Source organism: Perca flavescens, chromosome 11 (assembly GCF_004354835.1).
Source record: "Perca flavescens isolate YP-PL-M2 chromosome 11, PFLA_1.0, whole genome shotgun sequence".
Taxonomy (NCBI): Eukaryota; Metazoa; Chordata; class Actinopteri; order Perciformes; family Percidae; genus Perca; species Perca flavescens.
The window spans coordinates 12,416,491-12,438,654 of NC_041341.1; the positions used below are offsets into that span (position 1 = coordinate 12,416,491).

The following is a 22,164-nucleotide window of genomic DNA, read 5'->3' on the forward strand; positions in this document are numbered from 1 at the left end:
TTTTTGAAGATTGGTTCAATTCGATAATCTACCTGGCTGATGATGTTCCTCATCTGCTGAGCATGGATGATGTCTGGGGTGTCGATGACACTTGTGTAGCTTGCCCTGTCCATCTCGGCGGTGTGCTTGTATTTAGACTAAGGAACAGGAAACATCAATCAGCACAGATTCTAACTTTACTATAACTGCAACCAACAACACCGACAAATATACCATAGCTGCTCTATGAATTATTTATATATTTTCAACAATATGATTCAGACCTGACTGAGGATGTCAGTAGCGTTCTTTGCCCTCATGAAGTCTGGGGTGTCTGTAGCCAAAGCCAACATTCCCTTGCCCTTGATCTCCTGCTCCAGCGACTTCTTGTACTCTCTCTGTAAATATTACAGGTGATTAAGTCTTACATAAAAGCACTGCATTTGCTAAAAGAAAACTTCTTTTGCTAAAAGAAAACTTCTTTTAGCAAATTTCTACTTATTCAGATTTATTGGGCTGCAAAACCTAAAACGTCTAGGGAATGGTGAATAAAGAAGAGTTAGAAGAAATTAGGATTTTTTTTTATTAAAAAGTCAGTTGGACAGTAGATTGTGTGTTAAGCTCCACTCAAAACTGAAAAATACAGCAGCAGTTAAGGACAGTGTGTTAAAGCATACGTATTTATGCATTTTCAACAAACCCATCTTTTTTCTTCATTTTCTATTATTTCAGTTTATTTACTAAAAACTGCTTCACAGTACTACGTCTGTCGTGCACTCCAAAAATTAACCTCAAAAGCGCTCCGAGCATATCTCGACAAACAAATGAACTAAATAAAAATAAACTAAAGCTTTGATGCTATCTTGACCACAACACTAAGCATGTTCTAGTTCATTTTGTATTGCTGAAGCTATAATGTAAATAAGTGAAATGCAAACTAAAGTGAAAGAATGACATGCTGAAATGCAATATTGCATGTTTTCTCAAAAAAATTAAACAAAACAAAATATGCGTAGAGTACATTTAAGGTTGACTTTTGTAATATTTATTATTAAAGAGCATGAGTATAAAAGGAAATAGTGGGTGTCAAATAGGGTGAAGTTAAAGGTCAAGATAAGAACATTTAATAGAAATCAAAAGGAAGTCGAACGCTGGAAATTAGTGATGTCATAAAGCAGAGACAAAAGTAAGAGTCAAACCCAGCAGTCACCCTTTTAGTGTGATGATAAAGCTTAGTTAAGGGGATAGGATTTAGCAAATGATGCACCAAGAGCGGGATTGTGGGAAGGCACTCAGTTGAGAGCGTGAGGCTGTTTCCATCGCCTCTCAGTCAGTCGTACCTCACACAGGATATGAGTAGCATTCCTTGCTCTCAAACGCTCCGGAGTTTCCTCCATAATAGTTATCCCTTTACCCTTCACTCCCTCCTCTAGATCCCTCCTGTACTCTTTCTACAGGATGGAAGAAGAACAAAGAGACTGCAAGAAGGGCACACAGGCAGGCCAGGCCAAGGCATACAGACAGACAGTACAGTGGGCGAGCTCTGCTGCTTGCCCTTTGAGCTCAAAGTCACCAAAACTCCCCAAAAAAGAAACTTAAGCAGTGACAGATTCAGAGTTTAGGTCTATTACATTATTATAAAACAGTGAACATTGTTACAATCAAGTAACATTTTCACAGAGAGTGGAGACATTGGTGACTTTGGCAAGAATCCTGATAAAAGACAATGTGAACCACATTTAATCAGAAACAAAAACAACATGACAATTTAAATCAGCATTTCACCGTATTGATTGCCATGCTTGCATGCAGACCTTTTAAAATAAAGCTGTTAGTAGTTTCCTGATTGTGAAACTAGGAGTCCAGAGGGCTATTTCACAAAACCAAGATAAGGGATTAAACTGGGATTTCTCAGTAATCCTGGCTCAATTTAGCCTTGATTCGGTTTCACAAAAGCAGAGGCACCTAAGTTACCATGGAGATTTAGTCTGTACAGCTAGCCTGGTCCGGACCAGGCTAACACCCAGGATTTATTAATCCTGCTGCCTTTTCTGTTCACTCAGTGGTTTTACCTTATTATTATTATCAGCCTGCATTAAAATACAACAGGTACATATTGCTGTTCATTTAAGTACTGTTATTATTTTATAACTATAATAACTTTTATTAAGTTGTGACCATTATTTTTTTAATAATTATTCATGTGACATTGTTACTGTTATATTGCTATTATTGATGAATATATTACTGCAGTTGTTGAGATAATTAGAAAAGGCTGATACAGTTGCCAAATGTGTTTTAAATTAAGTCTGTTACTAAGGGCAATATATAAAGTTCTGTACATGTGTGTTCCTATAGTGGACCAATGCACCTTTAATTATTTTCGTTGATTCATTTCTTTTGTATTCTTTAACGACTATAATTTGGGAGGATTGTACAATTTTAAGAACATATCCTAATTGTACAATCCTCCCAAATGATAGTCTTAGTTCACTGGACCAGTAACCATATAGTGTAGACTACTGTACATTCATGTAACAATAGGGAGAGGACACCTCAGTGGTTTTTGATCTTATATTCTGCTGGGGGAAATACCTGATGAATATACTATGTTACATTCATGTTTATAGTGTACATTATATTTATAACTCCATTATCTTTATAGTTTCTAGATTTTAGAGTCCAATTTCTTCAGTCTTTCTTTTCTATGTCCATATATATGAGGGAGCAAAGCATCTAATATGTAAAGAAGAAAACTCGTCCTCTATATAAAATAAAATAAAAAACACGTGAGAAAAAGCATGGCAGATAATAGCGGACCGACTGGATGATATATCTAAAAATATACATTTACGAACTACTGCTCTTAACTGAAACTATTCAATGAGTCACTTGTCATTTGCAAAAATGAACAGTTGTACACTTTGCATTAAAAGTGAGCAGCAGAAGTTAATATGACTTAGGTAACTTATATTTTAGCCCATGAGAGAGAGAGGGAGAAACAGAGTGAAAGAGATATTTATGCATCATATTCTAGCGTTGTAGAAAATTGATCTTCATGGTAAATTTCATGAGTAACATTATCTTCTGCTCACTTTTAAGGTAAAGAGTACGGTTAATTTGTGCAAATGATTAGTAGCCGAACTCCTTGAATGGTATGATTATGACCGTTTCAATTTAGAGCAGTGGTCAGTTCTCTCGCTGTTTTATTACAGCGGCCGTGTTTCTTTTTTTACAAATAATGTGTTGTATGTATGGAGTATGAACAATGCATATTCTCCATTTTAGCATCAGTAAATCTGTGGTTGACAGCGTGGTCTGTTAAGGAAAGCCGTGAACGTGCATCTATCTGAATTACTTCATCCTGGCTCGACCTAGTTGCTCCTCCTCAGCCTGGCTTGGCCTTCGTGAAACCCACCAAGCCAGGGTGCACAGATTAGACTAGGTCAAGCCTCGGTTATCCTGGATTTATAAATTCTGCTTTTGTGAAACAGCCCCAGGATGTCAAAGGACATAAACATAAATACAAACAAACTAACGGCTATAAAATCACGCTACGGATAGAGAGAAGGGAGATGGATAAATGTTGCATTATTAAGAGTTTAGAGCAGTGCAGTGAATCATGCAAACAAACTACAACTTAACTGCATGAGAGGACCTACAGGTCAAGAAAAAAGGAAGCACTCGTGGGATTAAAAATAAAAAAAGGGTTGAAAAGGAAGGGGGAGCATGGTTGTGATATATTCTTCTTAGTATGATTATAAAGGATAGGTGAGGTAAATAGGGGAGGTTGTCAGGGATAAGTTATCCTTTAGTTACCTCACTGGCTATTTTGGTGGCGTGTCTGACATGTATCATGGCAGGGGTGACCTCCAAGCCTGAGAGGTTCTTTCCCCTCATGTGTTCCTCAAAGTCCTTCTTATAGTCTTTCTATTGTCCGCAAAGATAAGACAGGGACAGACAGAGCTCAAATAAGCACATGCAAGCAGCGCTGGTTCAAAATGCAGTTACCCCATCCTGGTTTGCACCATTCTCCTTATCATGACACCAATTTCTGCATTTGCAGTCTTTAAATGTAAGTACTCGTGCATGTGAATAAGTGCATTTGTGTGGTGTAGGAGTTGTTTATTGTGAGAAAAGAGTTTGCCACCAATATAATTAAACTAAATGTATTAACTGATTATAATTAAACACTGTAAAAAGCTCATAGAAATGTTCACAGACTGAGACAAACCTACTTTACCTTTGCCATTCCTGCATCATGAAAGTAAGATTAAGCAGTCTGAACTAATATACACAGCAGTAGGCAACAACAATACACAAGACATTGGGTAAGTTTAATCTTAACACATTTTACACTGCCTTATCCAGGTTTATTTTCTAAGCATAGCTAGTTAAGAGTAAAACATGGTGAAGGACTAACAGTAAGAGTGAAAATTACCTGTGATCTGATTTGTCAAAAAAAACTTACAAGATGTTGTAATTAATCAGCACCAAAACACAGTCTTGATTTAATAAACTGGCATTAAAGGCACTGTAAAAGGTTTTTTCCTAACTTCAGAAACATTCTGTAAAATATAAACAATAGCTGGACATCAAACAAGCTGAAACATATCAATATATAACAAGTCATTACAATACAGGTTAATGGCAGACAATGGCAGACACTGAAGAGTCTTCAGACTGGGAGAGTCTAGAGGATTGTAATGGTAAGTGCATTGCATTTGTAGCTATATTAACAAGATAGGAGACAGACAGGGTATTTACCTGGCTTTGCATATGCTGGGCCTCTTTAGCAGACACATAAGTGGGAGTCTCGAAGTCCAGCATGGCCTTGCCCTTCTCCTTCTCATACTTCTCCTTGTATTTCACCTGAACAGCACACACACACAAGTAATGTCAAAGGTTTTCAACAAATATTATATTATGCAGGTACATACAGGTTTCCATTCATTCCAGTACGCTAGGAAAATCAAATAGAAAACACTTAAGACGTGTTTGAGTTGCGTAATTCATCACAGCATGCATTAAGACTGCATTCATTTTTGTCATAGAAATGATACTACGGATGAAAAGAGCACCATTTTTTTAACTAATAGATATCACCATGAAACATGCCCAGGTGATTACTTACATTAAGACAATTCGTTTGTGTATTACAAGTTGTTTCAATATGCAAATTAGGTATTATCTAATTAAATATGTGCTAATTTGCATAAATGTCCAGAACAGAAATCCAAATATTTGATGAAGCCAAAATTCTTGTTTCATTTGTTTGACATATAAGAGCCAAAGGTTTTTACAGAGGGAATTTTGCATACATCTTTTTATCACATAAATCAGAAAATACTGTCAACAGCCATTTAAAAAAATCTATTTATGACCACAATTTTAGGCTAAAATGTTATATAAATCCAGCTATATATGATATATGAACAAACCCCTCCTTCAGGATATAGATAGGAATAAAACTTGAAAGTTTAGTGTTTTAGTTCTGTCTTTCCATTACTGAAAGAAGACATGTTCTGGAAGCAAAATAGCACATCTCAAAATTTACCAGTGCATGAAAAAACTATGTTTTTGCCTGACGTGTCTGGCCTGTACATAAATGTAAATGGCCGTAATCAGCCTCTTTAGACGTTTTTTTAAATTGAGAAATAATCTTACTTCAGTTAACCATGTACAATATTAAACACAAATGTTACCATTTGATGCATTGTACCAGTTAGTTTAAGCTAATTTACTATGGTGTGTGTTATGTTGTCCCAAGCCTATATTATTAACAAAATAATGCAACACCCCACTCCTGTATGTACAGTAAATGAAGATCTGAGATGCAGATATAGCTAACACATCTGTTTGCCAAGAAAGTGGTTAACGGTTGAAACCCAAAGCAGTTTTTTTGGGTGGTCGGAGTGCTTGTTGAACCCCAGAGTCTGTATCACTTACGTTGCTCTGAAGTTCAGAGGCCTCCTTGTGATGGAGCTGTTCTGGTGTGTCGGCAATCATATGGTAGTGACCCTTACTGTCCTCAAACTTCTTCTTGTAGCAGTACTATGGGGGAATTCCCAGTCAAGTAAGACAGCTCAGTACAGCAAACGAGAAAAAGAGCGTCTTTCTGGAGTTCACTCCCATCCATTACATAGTACAAATAAATCTCATATTTAATGACAGAAACAAAAATAGTAACGTTATCATTAGGAAAACAGCTTTTAGCAATGTCAAAAAATATATGACATGCTGGCAAAACAATTTGTGGAAATTTGAAATGGTAGTTGAAAATTGAAAGGAAAATTATCTAGAAACAATGGAGAAGCAGGGAGTTTTGTGTTAAGTGATCATTAATAAGACTAGTTTTGTACAAACTACAGGAGGAAATAAATCAAACTGAAGAAGTGAAGGAGTAGAGATTATAGAAGGTGATAGTATGGGAAGGTCAAAGAAAGAGTCAAGGGTGAGAAGGGTAAGGATCACTACCAGATGAGGTCACAGAATAATGGATATTTGGATGATGGATCTTAGTGCATAAATCCACGAGACGGTCAATAATCCGCAGCATGTTGATTGTTAATGTGTTACGTGACAGAAACACTGAGTTCAGACTCATTTCAATAAACCACAGAGGGCGCACTGAAATGTGACTGACTCCCAGCCGCTTCCTGGATATGAATGTGAGAAGGTTAAAGGCAGATGATGTCTTACTTGGCTGGACAGTTTGCTGGTGCTCAGGTTGTGCTGCATGGACAGCGACTCAGCCATGTCCGTCACAGGCTTGTGGATCTTCTTCAGGTCACCCTTGTACTTCACCTGCACGTTGGGTTAGCAGACACGCTTATTTATAAATTAACATATCTCACAATGGGTGATCTTTGTAATAATAAAGTCTTGCAACTTGATAAAGGTTTAGTTGGTTTTAGTCTTACAAGGTTTATTAAAATGATGCGGGCCCTGTGAGCACCTACCTCACTAGCCAGATCATTGGCATCCTTCAAAGTCTTGTAAATCTTACTGTCCTTCAGGTCATACTGTGGTCTCTTTCCTTTCATCTCCTTGTCAAACTTCTCCTTGTATTTCAACTAATGGGGGAGATACATGTGAGAGTTAGCGCAAGTGGTAAAAACCAGTGAAGGATTTACAGACTCCATCCCACTGGAAACACTTAAAAGACAACATAATGCTTTTTTTAAGTGTATAAAAAGAGATTCCTTATAGATAGTTCTGTGTAAATGCTTTAGACATGTTGTCTACTGTATGTTTCTCAATATTAAACAAATTAAGTTTGCATCCCTTGTTATACAAGAAAAAAAACAACTGTCGTCAAACATTGTATCCGATAAGATTCTTTCATTTTTTCATTTCCCCTTTTCATTCAGCAATCATAGTCAGTCATCATTAGTCAGGGCAAGAGGGTTTCTATGGGTGTATTCACATCTGCAGTTTGGTTCAAGGCTTGAGAAGAAGGTACTCTATTTTGTTTTTTAATCCTAGTTATCAAACAGCTCGTTCTGTTTTTGTTTTTTTTATCACAAACAACTCCAGATATGTAACAAAACAATCACATAAAGAATCTTCTCAATCAAACCAAACATGTCAGCTGTGGAGACGCCCTAAGACTCTGTTCAGACCGAATATCTCGCATCCAGATGTATCCAGTCTGTACTTAGATGCAGATAAGGTGGTTTGCAGTTCACACTTGACATTAAAAAGCATCTCAAATGCATCTCAAATCTCAAGTAATTCAGCATTCTGTGATCGACATAAACACAACATGGACTTCACATATATTAAAGTATATATGAAAGAGTTAGGGCAGTATGATTGTGGTCGTGTTTCAGTGGGATTCTGGATTGACCTGTCAATCCGCATATCATTCAGCTTTAGAGAGAAGGTGAGACAGGCAATTTCCTTCAACAGTGTCTTAGAAAAAAACGTGTAAATCCAGCAGTAACGATGAATAAATCTGCACTCTTAACTTAACACATTTGTAAACTCGTACCAACATAGTTGACTAGTGGGTAAACACATGTTTTAAAAATCCTTCCACACACTGACTGAGTGACTCGGGAGATAAGTGGGAAAATTATAAAAGTTGTGAACAAAATAAATAAGTGTCTTTAACATACAGTATTAGTACCAGTGCAACAAATGCAGTAACGCAACACTTATCATGGAGCCTCAGCTTGTCAGGGAACAAAAGACTGCAAAAGATACCCCCGCAGTAAAAACAGAAATCAATAAATCGGTCAGTCAAAAGGTCGATAGTGAACAGACAGACAGAGGAGACAGACATTTAGTAGCGGCCCTTCAGTTTTAGGGCATGAACCTCCTTACATCACTAGTCATGGCACTCATTTTCTTAATGTGGCGCATCTGGAGGGTATCGTAGGAAGCTGCTCCATGGAGGGAGGGCTTGGCCTCCACCTACAAAGCGCAGTGAGATGGAGGGATGAGAACACATAGACCAGGACATTTTGGAAGAGGAAAGAGATGAGAAATAAGAAGAGTAAGGTATAGAAGGATGGAGGAAGAAAGAGCAGTGTAAGAGGACAGGTTTGAGGATGGGGACATGTACAATGATATGAGCAGTTAAACATGTAAATGTACTTTCATGGAATCACAACGACAGACTAAGACATGGATTATAATGCAGGATGGCAGAGGAAGCGCTATGGAAAGGCTGCTAGGTTTATTGTTAGGACTGCAGCTAAGCATCTACAACAGCAATGCTATTCTGCAAATTTCAGCTAACGGAAGCTGATCTGACAATGACACCCCGACAGAAGAGATAGTGAAGAAGTGATATGGCTTCCACTGATTGATTCCGGCCATCTTGTATGATAAATCAGGGAAACATTTTTCTAGGAGATGTTGACTGTAGGGAACCAGTGGAAAAGCAGAATGACTGGCCCAGGGCTTCATGAGACAGATGGTAGATGTGGTTTGGTGTACCTGGCTGTTCAGCTTGGACACCTCAGTGGCCAGAGCAATGTCTGGGCGGTGGGCCAGAGAACCTCCACGGCTGGCCTCCTGACGGGCCTTGTCACGGTAGCCGATCTGATAGAGACAAGACCAAACAAGAATCAGTGGACCATGTACAAACTACAGTGGTGGTCTTAACTGTTTTGTTGTTTCATCTTTAGTTCTAAGTCTTTATTGTTGTTGTGTTGTTTGTGCACTGTATGCACTGTATGATGTCATTTTTCAGTTAAACAGTGTTGATGGTTCAACAGTTTTTCAATCATTTTCTTATGAACAATTTGGCTTCATAGGTGCTGGACTGGTGTTTTAAATTTCTATGCAAACCTCTGATTAATAGTCCAGACTTACCAGACCTACGCACACTGAGATTTTGCATATTTCTATCTTTGTGTGTACAGGTTTTACGCATATACTGTAGTTGCTGATTACCTCACTGATAAGTTTGGCAGCCTGGGTAGCCTTCTTTATGTCAGGACGGTCGATTACACTAGTGTAGTGTAGGTTGGCTTTGGCATCTTTCTTGTAGGCAATCTGTAGGGTTGGGCAGAAGTCAAGTCAATTTTATTTATATAGCTCAATATCAAAAATCACAAATTTGCCTCAGAGGGCTTTACAATCTGTATGGCATATGACACCCTCTGTCTTCAGACCCTTGCATCGGGTAAGGAAAAACTCCCCCCAAAAAACCCTTTAACAGGAAATAATTGAAGAAACCTTAGGAAGAACAACTGAGAAGGGATCCCTCTACCTGGACGGACAAACGTGCAAATAATAAAATAACAATATGAACAATCCATCTGACAAAATTATTCATAGAATGTGAACATATAATGTATAAAAAAGTGGATTCAAAAACTGACCAGCAAATCAAAAGAGAAATACGAGAGGCTGTGATACTTTCAACATGGAGATTGTATGCTTTAAATACAATCAATACAATGACTCACGTTGCTCTGATTCTTGGCTACTCCCATGGCATGCTGAACATCAGGTGGAACAACCATGTTGTTATATATTGATTTGCCCTTTTCCTTCTCAAACTTCGCTTTGTACAATTTCTGTAAGGAGTGAAGAGAATGATAAAGGCCAACCGCAAAAAAAACAGTCCAGGATTATGAGATGGCTGAGCTCATTTTGTAAAATAAACGTGAGACAATTGTACCCCGCTAATAAGCTTGTTGATCTCCTTGCTGTGGACAGTGTCACGAGTCTCGGACAAGGTGGTGAATGAGCCCGACTGCATATCCTTCTTACTGGCCTCCTTGTATTTGCTCTGAGGAGGAAAATAAGAATGTATACAGTTGTATAGTTAAAGTCATAAAAGCAGCTATTAAGTGTAATATATCTTATTCTTAACCTGTACAAAAAATGGTTGACTTTTTACTGAATTAAATTTACCTCTGATGCCAGAGTGCGCACAGCCTTAGCATGGAGGATTTGAGGAGTGTCCGAGACAGGCATGTAGTGGCCCTTTTCCTTCTCATACTTCTGTTTGTACTTCACCTGGAAAGAAATAACGAATAAAGTATTAGTTGACAACATGTTAAACATTCAATTCTGAAGAAATATTGTCCTCTGATATTGGAAACTGAGTACTCTCTGCCCTCTAGTAATTTCATTTCATCATAGAGAAGGTAATAAAGAGATGGAAAAACTTACATCGCTGGACATTTCAGTATGTTTCATATTGAGGAGGGTCAACTTGTCATCAACTACAGGTATCACACAGCCCTTCATCATCTCTTTGTCGTACTTGTACTCAACCTGTGGGTGAAACAATGGGAGTGGAATTAGAACAACACTGTTGGATGTTGTTAAAATAAAAAAATAACACAAATAAAGAAGAGGCACCAACTCACATCACTCTGTTGCAGGGAGTTCTTGGCATTATTGATAAAGTCAGGTCTGTCTGTTGTCCAGATCCACTTGTTCTTGGTGGCTTCATATTTCTTCTTGTAGTCAAGCTAAGAACGGATGCAAATATTAAATCAATATTTCCAGATATTTTGAGTTCAACTAATCAAAAATGTACAGAATGTGACATTTCCTGATACCGTCACCAAAGACACTTACATTGCTGATGTTCTTGTAGGCCTCCTTGGCAGCACGGATCGAATGAGCCTCAGGGTCCATGTTGATCTGGGCCTTGCTCTTCTCATACACTTCTTTGTACTTCAGCTGCAAGATGCATGACAAACACACCATCAAACACAAACATGTATTTCATATTTTGGCTACCTATGCCTCTGTAAGAAAGAAAGTGCAGCCAGTCTGAGTGGGACATACATTGCTGGTGATATCCTTGACCTTCTTCATGTGCTGTTGGTATGGAGTGTCATATGGCAAGGTGTATCCCTTAGCCTTGGTCTTGTTGTACTCCATCTTGTAGATGATCTAAGGAGTAACCATCACATAGTCAGGAGAAATTAAAAAGACACCAAACATGAAGAAATCATTAAGCACCTTTTAACTGTTAAAAACTCAAAACATTTAACCCACTAGACAAAAACAAATTTGTTTTCAAGCTCACATCGCCGATTTTCTTGCTGCGTTTGTGGGCCTCATACTCAGGAGTCTCCAGAACTGAGGTGAACTTGTCCTTGGCACGTTCATACTGCTCCCTGTACCTCCACTGATGGAGGAGGTGTAAACACAGTAAAGTTAGTACCACTCATAATCAATTTACTAGTGTAATCATTTGCTTTTATTTATGTGTATTTATGAAGTTGAAGTAAAGACGAAAACTATCCAAGAAAAGGGGTGAATGAACTTTCCAAAGAAAGACAATTTAAGTGAGAGACAGGGGTGGACAAAAAGTCACATTTTAGCATCAAATGATGTCCTCCTCAAAGTAAATTCAGATGAAGATCATTTGACTTCAAATCCCTTTGTTATTACATAATACAGCTAAAGGGTAAGAACAATTAGATTATTTTGTTATTCATTTACTGTTGTTGTACTGTTTGTTCTGTTTCTTGTTCTTCTTGGATAGTTCTCTAACAGCAAAGTCAGAAACAGTTGACTAACATGTATTATGTGAAAAATACAGTATGAGTGAAGTGGTTTCATGCATACGTTTAGAAAAACATGCTTTATGAAACATGCAGAAACATAGAGGGAGTTATTTTCCAGGTGAAAATGAGGACAAGGACACATTACCACTGTTCAGTCATGAAAGTCTGCAGTGCCCACTTACTGTAGCTCATGGTGACCAGCAGTCCATCTTGTGCTATTGCTCACTGAATCTGAGGCTGATATATAGAGTGGCTTCAATAAAGATGAGTTTTACTCAAGAAAAAACTGTGTTAAGTAACTGAAAATGGCTGAATTTGGTATTTTAGTAGAGTAACAAAATCTTATAGGAAGAAAACTGTATGAAATATACACATAGGCCTTAACAAATGTCCGTTTGTACGTATTTATTCCCAAACGTACCACATGTATATCGAGCCACTACAACTCAACAATTTGGTGCAATATCCAAAAGTGCAATATCTCAGCTATTTTACTGTTTTATAGGTCACAGAAAATTGCAATTTTAAAATAAATAATATATATTTTTCTCTATTTTAAAGTAATGTTTAATAATGTGTGAATGCACCACTAGGAATTCTACTTAGTTTCGTTGTATAATATTGTGCAATGACAATAAAAGAAGGTAACTGTATATCAGGTGATATATGGATGAATGATATCTTGTGTCTCTGCAGAAATTGTGGTCTGTAATGCTGCAATTTTCTGCATATCTGACTCTAGATACATCTGTCACGCAACTACTGCACTGCATTTTAGAGTGAGGTAAAGGTTCATAAATCAATGAGACATTAAGAGATGTGAATAGGTGATGGAGGGATTAGAGCATGAAAGAGAAGGGTGGAATGTGTGGGAGTTAAAACCCTTTTAGGAGTTAAGTGGTTTGAATGGAGGAAAGGAGTTTATACAAGAGGAGTATATGATGTGATAAGAACTTGTCCAGAAACAGCACAGAGGAACAAAGTAACATGGTATATAACTATAGAGGGATTTTTTATGCTTGTTTGTGGACAGGGGTCGGAGTTACCATGGTTCACCACTCTGTGGCTGTTTACCTTACTGCTCATAGTGGACTGGTAAAGGGCTGTGAGGATGTCAGGGCGGTGTAGCTCATTGCAACCACTCTTTAGCAGGCCCTTTGCTTTGGATGTATACCTTGCCTGTGCAAACACACACAACGATACACACACAGCATGCCATAGTTGAGGACACACAAAAAACCGCAGTAACACTGGGAGGACTGGAGAGAAGTACTCCGGAGATCCAAGTGTGACAAAGGAGTTGCTAATCCTCATCTGTGCCTTCAAAGGGACATACATCTTCATCTTTAGTAGTGCTAAGCTTGATAATGACTTGTTTGGACATCATTCATAATCTAATAAGCATAACTTAATCATAGTTATATGAGTGATTAAACTGTCTATCTGATGGCACAGATTAAAGGAGTCCTGCTCACTCAAGATAGCTATCTAGCTGCTATTTAAGTGGCACGGTTTACAATGACCTCTTTGGGACTAAAAGAAAGAAAGAACAAACAGAGACTGATACAGAAGGAAGAGCAATTATCGCGTTGAACTATCATGCGTCGATGACGACCAACAGCAGTTCAGGCGACGACCTCATGCACCACTGTCAGAGGTCTGGAGGTAGCAGCGGAGGAGGCAGGCCAGTCGTACGAGTCGACCAGAACGGTTACCTGGCTCATCTTATTGTTCTCCCTGGCCAGTAGGTACCTAGGATCATCTGTAGTTATGGTGAACTTATCCTTGGTTTTCTCATAAGTAGCTCTGTAGGCCCTCTGCTCAGAATGTCAGAAGGTAGTTAGAGACAAATGTCCAGAAAACAATGGGCACTGTCAAGTGATGATACTTTTCCAGGGAACAAAGGGTGGTTAAAACAAGTTGATGTGAAGAACAATGAACACATTTTATACACTTGGTATTACGGTTACTCATAAAAAGAGCGGGTCTTTAAAGTCAATAATCAGATAATACTATGAATTCACACTCTTTTACCTTCAAGCTAAGAGTCCAATAGAGATGCACAAAGACAGAGAAATGTGATTAACAATTAAAGTTTCTATGTTACAAATGGGTCTCAACAAACTAATTATAATAAATGACTGTATAGGGCTAAAGAATGAAGGGACTCACATTGTTGATGAGAGTGGAGGCATACTTGGCAGCCTGGAAGAACGGAGTATCGCAAGTATACTTGAAGTTGCCTCTGTTCTTCTCAAAAGAGGCTTTGTACAGTCTCTGTTAACAAGAAATGAAACTGTTATTAGGAACATGCACAAAAAAATATATAGTACAATAAAAACCATAATGTACTATACATTTTAGACATCACAGTAGTATATGGTATTTTCTTCGGAATGAAATAAACAAACAAGTATTGTTACAACATCTTATGAAATGATTGACATTACAAATATATAAATAAATAGATCCTTCACCTCACTGTACAGCGTCTTGTTCTTCTCAGCTTGCACCAGCTCAGGTGTGTCCCACACAAAGCAGCCAATACCCTTCAGCCATTCCAGATCCTCCTTGTACTTGACCTAAAGAGGGACATAAAAAGGGGGATTTCATTCAAACGTAACATAGTATGTCAATGATACTATATGCCCTTCTCTCTACTGTGGGTGAATATAAAAATAAATAAAAACACAGGTTGCATCATTTTGGAATGCAAGTCAAAAGTACTTACAGCGCTGATGTTATCACTGGCAATTTTGCTGATGAAGAATTCAGGACGGTCTGGGATGGACTTCCATGTACCCAGAGAGTTAATGTACTTCCCCCTGTATTTAACCTGATGTAGAGAGATGGAGACAGAAACACGACAGTATGAGGGATGAAAGAGCTCATATCAAAATTATGTTACATTTTTTGTTAACATTGTGTAAATATAAGTGTGCAAAGACATATAGTCAATCAGCACAACAAATAGTCAATCAGCTAATTTCAAATGCTGACCTCGCTGATGTCATCAGTGACTCTGCGGTGGTAGGTGATGTCCAGAGCATCCTTGACTGTGTGGTAGTGGCCCTTGGCAAGCTCAAAGGTCTCTTTGTAACGCAGCTGAAGACATGGAAACAAAATGTGTCAGATTTTCATCAAACACACACACACACACACACACACACACACACACACACACACACACACACACACACACACACATACACACACACACACACACACACACACACACACACACACACACACACACACACACACACACACACACACACACACACACACACACACACACACACACACACACACACACACACACACACACGTATTTTGTAGTATGGTTTAAAGTTCATGAAACAATATTTAGATTATCGTAGCAGACACAATTCTTTGTTTAATTAGTAGTTTCAGTAACAGGTTTAATAATAAGTTTTTTAGAATAGTGCTTTGAAGGCAGTTGAGCAACACTGACCATTTAATATACATTTTTCATTAAGATAATGGAATTATAAAACTTTAAACAAATTTCAAACAGGTTTTCTGCTAAATGGACGGTTGAGTAGAAGAACTATAGGGAAAGCTACAAATAATTAAAAATGAAAAAGTCCTTCCCTGGTTCATTGCACTGATATGAATATTATTGTTTGTTATGACAGTTAGCCAATAAGCATACTCACATCACTGGACTGGAGGTAGGCTTTCTTGGCTCGGATCAGGAGAGGCGTATCAGCAATGGCAGTGTATCTGTGCTTCATCTTCTCATACTGGTCTTTGTATTTGTTCTAAGGGAAGAAATGATTTATGCAACACATCAGAAGAGAGTTAGATCAGAATTCACTGCAGCATTCACAGTATTTCCTATTCTGTAGCAGTAAGTCAGCTACAAAATATAACTGAATACAAATACAAACACTGTTAAGATATATATTCATTTCAATTCTACGGTGGTGAGGGGTAACAAAGGTACGTTAGCCCGCTGCTAGGAAACCATGGCAAAAATAATGAAATGAAGACTTACATCACTGCAGACCACTTTCATTTTTCTAGCATGGCCCATGGTTGGAGTGTCAATTTCTTGAGTGAAATGAGCTCTCTCCCTAGCAGCCAGATCGGTGTACTGGTACTGTAGAGAAACAGATAAAATACTGATTAGATTATCAGTAAAATAATAAAACTCTTCAAAATGATACATTCAGCAAGTGATGATGTATCTGAACTTGCTTTGTTAGTCAGCAGCTGGGCCCATTTGACTCTCTGGTGCTCCACAGAGTCCCCAGTGGTGGTGACCTTAGCCATTTCCTCTTTGCTCTGGGCTTTGTATATCATCTGAAAATAGAGGAGCAGAAAAAGTCAAGTCAAAAGCCTGCTTGTCAAAAGCAATTCTGACAGAACACAAACAATTGTCTGAACATAAACTTCAGGATACACTGAGCTATTTGAAAGCTACTTAACTGAGACCTGACAATGTGAGACTATTAATATAAAGTGTGTTTGGGAAAACCACTCACATTGCTCATGTGGGTCTTTAGCTCAGTCACACGTTTATACTCTGGTGTGTCCAGGACCACAGAGAAGTTGGCAAGGTTCTTCTTAGCTTCCACTGGATAGGTCACCTATAAAAGACAAGACAACAGGCCATACAAAGGATTGTGATGCTACTGCAGGAATTGATCATAACTGAAAATAAACAATATTTATATAAAAAAGGATATTTCATCCAAATGGAAATGCATACCCTTTGTTTGGTGATGTTGCGGACGTGGACCATCTCTGGGGTGTCATACAAGAAGCAGCCAAGGCCTCTCAGCCATGTCAGATCCTCTTTGTATTTTAGCTAAAAACACAAAATGAATTTAATGAAAGTTTCTATCTAAAGTTTTACAGTTAATATTGTAAAAATGTGTGTGAAACTCATGGCTCTTTTCTCCATACCTCGCTGGTAATCTCATTGACGTGGTAGCAGTGCATCAGCTGGGGCGTAATAGGCAGAGAGATCAGCTGGCCTCTGGTGTTGTAGTATTTCTCTCTGTAGCACAACTAAGATGAGAATGGAACAAAAATGTGGCATGAATAGAACATACTATTCAACTCCATCGAGCCACATGTATAGAAATAGGTACATGAATGACTAAAGTTGCGTGACAATGGTTCCATACGTCGCTAAGGTGTGCCTGGTTCATCTTGACTTGTTTGATATCGGGGGTGTCGTAGGTTGTGTGGATCTTATCCTTTTGCTTGTGGTACATCTCCCGATACAGACGCTGGGGAAAGAAAGATGGCAACATATAAGATTGTTTTATCCAGTAAAAGTATCAGTAGTAAATCTCCATCAACACTGTGTCTGGTGTCAACGATAGCAGCAGTGTGTTATCTTACATCATTGGTGATCTTGTTAGCCTTCCTTGAGTTGACAAAGTTGACACCCTCTGGATGAAGAGTGTAGGCCTTTGCTTTTGTCATCTCATAGGCTTCCTTGTACTTCACCTACCCAAATAAAAGCAAAAGTATATGATTCAGTAATGACAAAACTCCATTGGCAAAAAGATTGAATTGCTGGATAATTGGATGATTCAAGACAGCGATTGTACTTACATAGCTGGTGACAACGCTGTTCATCTTAGCCTGCTTGATGAGTGGGGTGTCTTTGGGCATGGAGTAACCAGTGGGCATGGAGCTCTTGTTGGCTTCCTTGTACCAGTTCTGAGAGAGGACAAGACAACAAGGTGAATTTGTAAAAACATTTTTCCAGTATACATATACAGGTAGACTGAATACTAAGGATTGTTATCTTACATCACTCTGGATGTAGTTAGCCAGTCGTGCCCTTTCTGTGTCAATGGTAACAGCAGGAGACGTGTTGGTGCCCTTGATATGGGTGTTGTAATCATAGCGGTAGTGCAGCTGGAAAAAGAGAAGAAAAAAAAGATTAAATACATGATCATGATTTTTTGTTACGTAATGAAATATAGACATTGTTAAGAACATAGTGTCACTTACATCACTCAGATTCTCAGAGTTCTGCTTGGATGTCTCGTACACTGGAGTATCGATCACCACCGAATAGTTCTTGAAAGACTCAATACCTTTGGCTCTGTACTTGTTCTGGAATAGAAACACAAGGACATGATAATCAGCATGGTTTCTGATGAAAAATTAGGTAGTATTAGTCGATGGATAATTTGCTGAAAAGGAAGATAGTGAAAGTTGTTTGAGTGCCAAAGAGAAGAGGAAAAAACAGTTAAACCAAATAACTGAAGAGGATGTGAAATAGAGGGCAGCATGAGAATGAATATACTTTGGTATATACTGAATATACTGAGGTCTTACCTCACTCTGAAGATCACCAGCATGCTTGACACGGATGATCTCCGGTGTATCCCAGGCATAGCAGCCAATACCCCTCAGCCAGTTCAGGTCATCCTTGTAGATGATCTGTACACAACAAAACACACATGTTAAGTGACTTTGACAGATATGTATTGCAACTGGTTCAAATCTGACCCTTCTTTCATACAGAATATGGATTTAAAAAGTGTAAAAAGTGTGGGCACTTTCTGAACCATACCCATCAATGCCTCTGAAAACTCTTGAATATTATGTCTTCTTTATTATACACAATACTCAATGTGGGGTCCTTACATTTTCAATGTATTTATAAATATAGAATATATACAGGCGGCAGGTAACTGGATGAAGAAAAGGTTCTACTATGAAATTATCTTGCACTGTATAAGATACTTATACATTGCTAAATAATGCAAGTTAAAAAAGAAGGTATAGCATCATAAATAATATAATTGACAAAATATATGCAAGAATATGGCTGTACCTTTGACTAAAATGTAGCTACTGAGGCTATGCAGTAACAAGCACAGAATATCAAGCTGAGAGTAGTTACTCACGTCACTGAGCTGCTCGTTGACTTTGCGTGCTTGGGTGTACACCTGCATGTCAGGGAGGCATATCCATTGATGCAGATACTTGCGGTAGTGGATCCCACTGACGGTAGACTGGGTGTTGCGGGCAGACAGGATCTCCAGCATGTCTGCTGGGATATGGTTCTTGGCCTTGGTCTTTTCATATTTCTCTCTGTACAGACGCTATAAAGATGGACAACAGATGGGTAATTTTAGTTCTCGCATTGTGTATGCGCAAAAACAATACAGTTCGATGCATTTTAGCATCTTGTTTGTTAAACTAGAGCTAATCCTCCTGTATTCTTCAAAAGAAATTCAGACATGTGGGAGATGAAATGGCTCAACAAATTTAACTTACATCAAGGACCAGCTTTCCAGCTTTGACGCAGCGAGCAGTGGCAGGATCGTCCTCAAGAGACTTGGGCAGACTGTAGAGGGATTTGAACTTCTCATAATCCTCCTTGTACTTCACCTAAAAGGGGCAACAGGATTCATAATGTTTCTTAAAGTTGAACGGTCAAACTCATATGTAAACAAAATTCCAGCACAGTATTAACATGGAATGAAATTAACAGAAGTGAAACTCACGCCGCTGAGAATGATCTTTTGCTGTTTGGCGTGTTTCAGGGCGTGTGAGTCATGTGGAATACTGTAGCTCTTGGCTTTGATTTTGTCCCAGGCTGCAGTGTAAATATTCTGTTGACAGAGAACGTTATCAACACATTGCATGTGAACATGCCGTTTACCAAGATGATATCTTTAGTCGTGTCACAGGCTAAAAGAGAGATATGTTTATATTCACTTACGTTGCTGAAGAAGTGTTTGAAGTCGTGGCATCTGGCATAGTCGTGGGTATCCAGAATAGTGGTATACATGTGCTTCTCCTTATGATAAGCCTCCCTATAGTTGAGCTGTTAATGACAATTGTTTAATTAATGCACTCAACTAGGCATTTTAAACTCAAACACTACATATATATATATACATGTTTTTAAGTCCAGCTCACTCACATCACTGGCCCAGGTGTGACCCAGGACAGCAGTCACATAAGCTGGGGTGTCTGTCACAATGGAGTAATTGTTGAATTCTTTCTTGGCTTCCGTTCTGTATTTAAGCTAGAAAGGAAGATATTACATGGGTAAATTATCATAGTTCAATGAACTTAAGAACTTAATTTAATCATATAAACCATACATTATGAAGTACATTTCTGAAGGTTTCCTGTTGTCTTGCATGTTTACACTCACCTCACTCTGCAGGTTGTAGGACTTCTTGGCACGAATAATCTCTGGTGTGTCCCAGGCATAGCAACCCATACCCCTCATCCAGGTCAGGTCTTCCTTGTAGAACACCTATCGAATGACAACAGCAAAAAGCACACAATTATATGTCTAATAATGAAGAGAACATCTAAATTTTGTACAATCTCATGTTAGCAAACAGATAAATCTACTGTATATCACGTTAAACTCTAATGTTGTGCAGGTACAACAAACATTTGTCTTGGCATAGGAACTGCTTGTCAAAAACACTGTAGTAACAAAGCAAATTTCACTTTGTTCATTATAACAAGAAGATTTGGGCTGGCAAATAACAGCTCTTAATTTTTAGAAGGTCTTTATGAAGAGAGCTTTTATCATATACCAAATACCAATAATCCAATGTATATATAGTACAGTACACTGCCTGTGCATCTAACATAATTTAACATAAAAGAGTTGATGTGATTTGATTTTGTCCAAACGTCTACTACAGGACGTTGTGCAAAAGTCAGGTACAAGCAGCAGATGTGCCCTGAAGAACGACTTACATCACTGAGAATCTCGTTGGTCTTGCGGGCACGAATGACGTCTTCCTGGTCAGGGTGGCAAGTCCACTGGTGCAGGTAGGTACGATAGAGGACGTCGCTCAGCATGTCCTGGCACCGCTTAGCAACCTTGTTAGCGATGATGTCAGGTGGGAGGTGGGTCTTGGTCTTGCTCTGATGGTAGTCTTTCTGGTAGACCCTCTGTGAAAACATGCATACCATGGAAAGTTATTGACATTGTCATTACCATTGTGAATCAAATTGACCTAAAATAAATCTTATGTGGATTAGAACAACTGTAAATCCTAATCTCTGGTCATAAAAGCGATGAAAATGCTTAAAAAAAATCAATAAGAAAGGGCTGACCTCTGTCCCCGCTATCGCAATCGAACAGCTGGCCGTTTGGCTTCGCTTGGAGGAAGGTTTCGAGGGCATCACACGATCTGGCACAACTCATAAAGTCTCATTGTATGCGGACGACCTGCTCCGGCTACAAGCTCAACTACCAGAAAAGCGAGCTCCTAGCGATAAACTCCCTAGCTAGGCAGCTCCCACGCTCGTTATGGTCATTTATATGGGCTGAGGACGGATTTCGCTACTTGGGGTTTTTATTACAATGGCCGTATCAGACATGTTCCGCAAAAAAAATCTTACTGAGGACTGAGCTTCCCCCCTCTTTTGTCTAGTAATTTATTTATTGTAATAATTTCTTTTATTTTTTTTTGTGATGTGATGTGCCCTGGCAGGTGTGTGTCTGTCTGCGTGTATGAGTCTGTGTTTGGACCTGATCTGGGTGGGGGGAGGGATATGAGGGGAATTGGCATACCGTGTCAACTATGTCTTGTACACTTAAATCTGCTTGCTCCAACCTTGTTTGTTGTTCACTAAAAAAAAAATTAAATAACCAAAAAAAAAAAAAAAGAGTTAAATAAAAAAATCTTTATGAAGAAGATTTGCAAGCCACACATCATTTACAGCATTAAAATGTACAGTTAATCAGGCCCAAGTATGTCTAAGACCATTTACCTCGATTCTTACTTACTTACATTTAGCCTTTGCATTTTTTTTGGACAGGGGAATATCATTTATGCTATCTTTTGCCTGAATTCTCTGAATCTTGTGGTGCATGACGTGATATCCGTTTGCTTTTATAGTACCTTGCAGATGTATTAAGCTGCTTGATATGTATGGAATAAATGGAGAAAACTCAAAGGGGTGGACCGGGACAAAAATTCACACAATATCTTACCAGTCCCTTGTTCTTTTCCTGGTGTCCACAGCGCATCACCTCAGGGAAGTCCACCAGGGTCCCAGCCATGTAGTGACCCTTGGCCTTCTCATGGTGTTCCTTGTACTTGACCTAGTAAGATCCAGAATAATAAAAGTCTCAACTTTTGTTTACATACTGTAAGAAGAAAACATGATTCCATGCGCTTTGCCTTATCAGCAATGACAACTATAAAGA

At 38.6% G+C, this 22,164-nt stretch overlaps 1 protein-coding gene across 23 annotated transcripts in view; it reads right to left on the minus strand.

The window, feature by feature from the left end:
- The window catches only part of neb (nebulin), a 64,812-nt gene that overhangs the window by 10,283 nt on the left and 32,365 nt on the right, over nucleotides 1-22,164 (minus strand). For 16 of the 23 annotated variants that reach the window (XM_028590700.1, XM_028590717.1, XM_028590720.1 and 13 more), the window contains 44 exons: nucleotides 21,949-22,059; nucleotides 20,703-20,900; nucleotides 20,140-20,244; nucleotides 19,903-20,007; nucleotides 19,699-19,803; nucleotides 19,481-19,588; nucleotides 19,251-19,364; nucleotides 18,878-19,075; nucleotides 18,303-18,407; nucleotides 17,973-18,077; nucleotides 17,769-17,876; nucleotides 17,568-17,675; nucleotides 17,352-17,459; nucleotides 17,132-17,236; nucleotides 16,908-17,012; nucleotides 16,711-16,809; nucleotides 16,484-16,588; nucleotides 16,197-16,301; nucleotides 15,994-16,098; nucleotides 15,653-15,757; nucleotides 14,973-15,077; nucleotides 14,704-14,808; nucleotides 14,450-14,554; nucleotides 14,145-14,249; nucleotides 13,047-13,151; nucleotides 11,489-11,590; nucleotides 11,245-11,352; nucleotides 11,032-11,136; nucleotides 10,818-10,922; nucleotides 10,618-10,722; nucleotides 10,357-10,461; nucleotides 10,121-10,231; nucleotides 9,906-10,016; nucleotides 9,388-9,489; nucleotides 8,929-9,033; nucleotides 8,311-8,400; nucleotides 6,942-7,055; nucleotides 6,682-6,786; nucleotides 5,929-6,033; nucleotides 4,747-4,851; nucleotides 3,799-3,909; nucleotides 1,320-1,430; nucleotides 264-377; nucleotides 33-137 (listed from right to left, as the gene is read on the minus strand). In XM_028590700.1, coding sequence (XP_028446501.1) covers nucleotides 33-137; nucleotides 264-377; nucleotides 1,320-1,430; nucleotides 3,799-3,909; nucleotides 4,747-4,851; nucleotides 5,929-6,033; nucleotides 6,682-6,786; nucleotides 6,942-7,055; nucleotides 8,311-8,400; nucleotides 8,929-9,033; nucleotides 9,388-9,489; nucleotides 9,906-10,016; nucleotides 10,121-10,231; nucleotides 10,357-10,461; nucleotides 10,618-10,722; nucleotides 10,818-10,922; nucleotides 11,032-11,136; nucleotides 11,245-11,352; nucleotides 11,489-11,590; nucleotides 13,047-13,151; nucleotides 14,145-14,249; nucleotides 14,450-14,554; nucleotides 14,704-14,808; nucleotides 14,973-15,077; nucleotides 15,653-15,757; nucleotides 15,994-16,098; nucleotides 16,197-16,301; nucleotides 16,484-16,588; nucleotides 16,711-16,809; nucleotides 16,908-17,012; nucleotides 17,132-17,236; nucleotides 17,352-17,459; nucleotides 17,568-17,675; nucleotides 17,769-17,876; nucleotides 17,973-18,077; nucleotides 18,303-18,407; nucleotides 18,878-19,075; nucleotides 19,251-19,364; nucleotides 19,481-19,588; nucleotides 19,699-19,803; nucleotides 19,903-20,007; nucleotides 20,140-20,244; nucleotides 20,703-20,900; nucleotides 21,949-22,059 — 4,851 coding nt within the window. Of the gene's footprint in view, nucleotides 1-32; nucleotides 138-263; nucleotides 378-1,319; nucleotides 1,431-3,798; nucleotides 3,910-4,746; nucleotides 4,852-5,928; nucleotides 6,034-6,681; nucleotides 6,787-6,941; nucleotides 7,056-8,310; nucleotides 8,401-8,928; nucleotides 9,034-9,387; nucleotides 9,490-9,905; nucleotides 10,017-10,120; nucleotides 10,232-10,356; nucleotides 10,462-10,617; nucleotides 10,723-10,817; nucleotides 10,923-11,031; nucleotides 11,137-11,244; nucleotides 11,353-11,488; nucleotides 11,591-13,046; nucleotides 13,152-13,687; nucleotides 13,790-14,144; nucleotides 14,250-14,449; nucleotides 14,555-14,703; nucleotides 14,809-14,972; nucleotides 15,078-15,652; nucleotides 15,758-15,993; nucleotides 16,099-16,196; nucleotides 16,302-16,483; nucleotides 16,589-16,710; nucleotides 16,810-16,907; nucleotides 17,013-17,131; nucleotides 17,237-17,351; nucleotides 17,460-17,567; nucleotides 17,676-17,768; nucleotides 17,877-17,972; nucleotides 18,078-18,302; nucleotides 18,408-18,877; nucleotides 19,076-19,250; nucleotides 19,365-19,480; nucleotides 19,589-19,698; nucleotides 19,804-19,902; nucleotides 20,008-20,139; nucleotides 20,245-20,702; nucleotides 20,901-21,948; nucleotides 22,060-22,164 lie in introns of all 23 variants that reach the window. The other 7 variants (XM_028590721.1, XM_028590701.1, XM_028590699.1 and 4 more) reach the window with 6 other exon arrangements.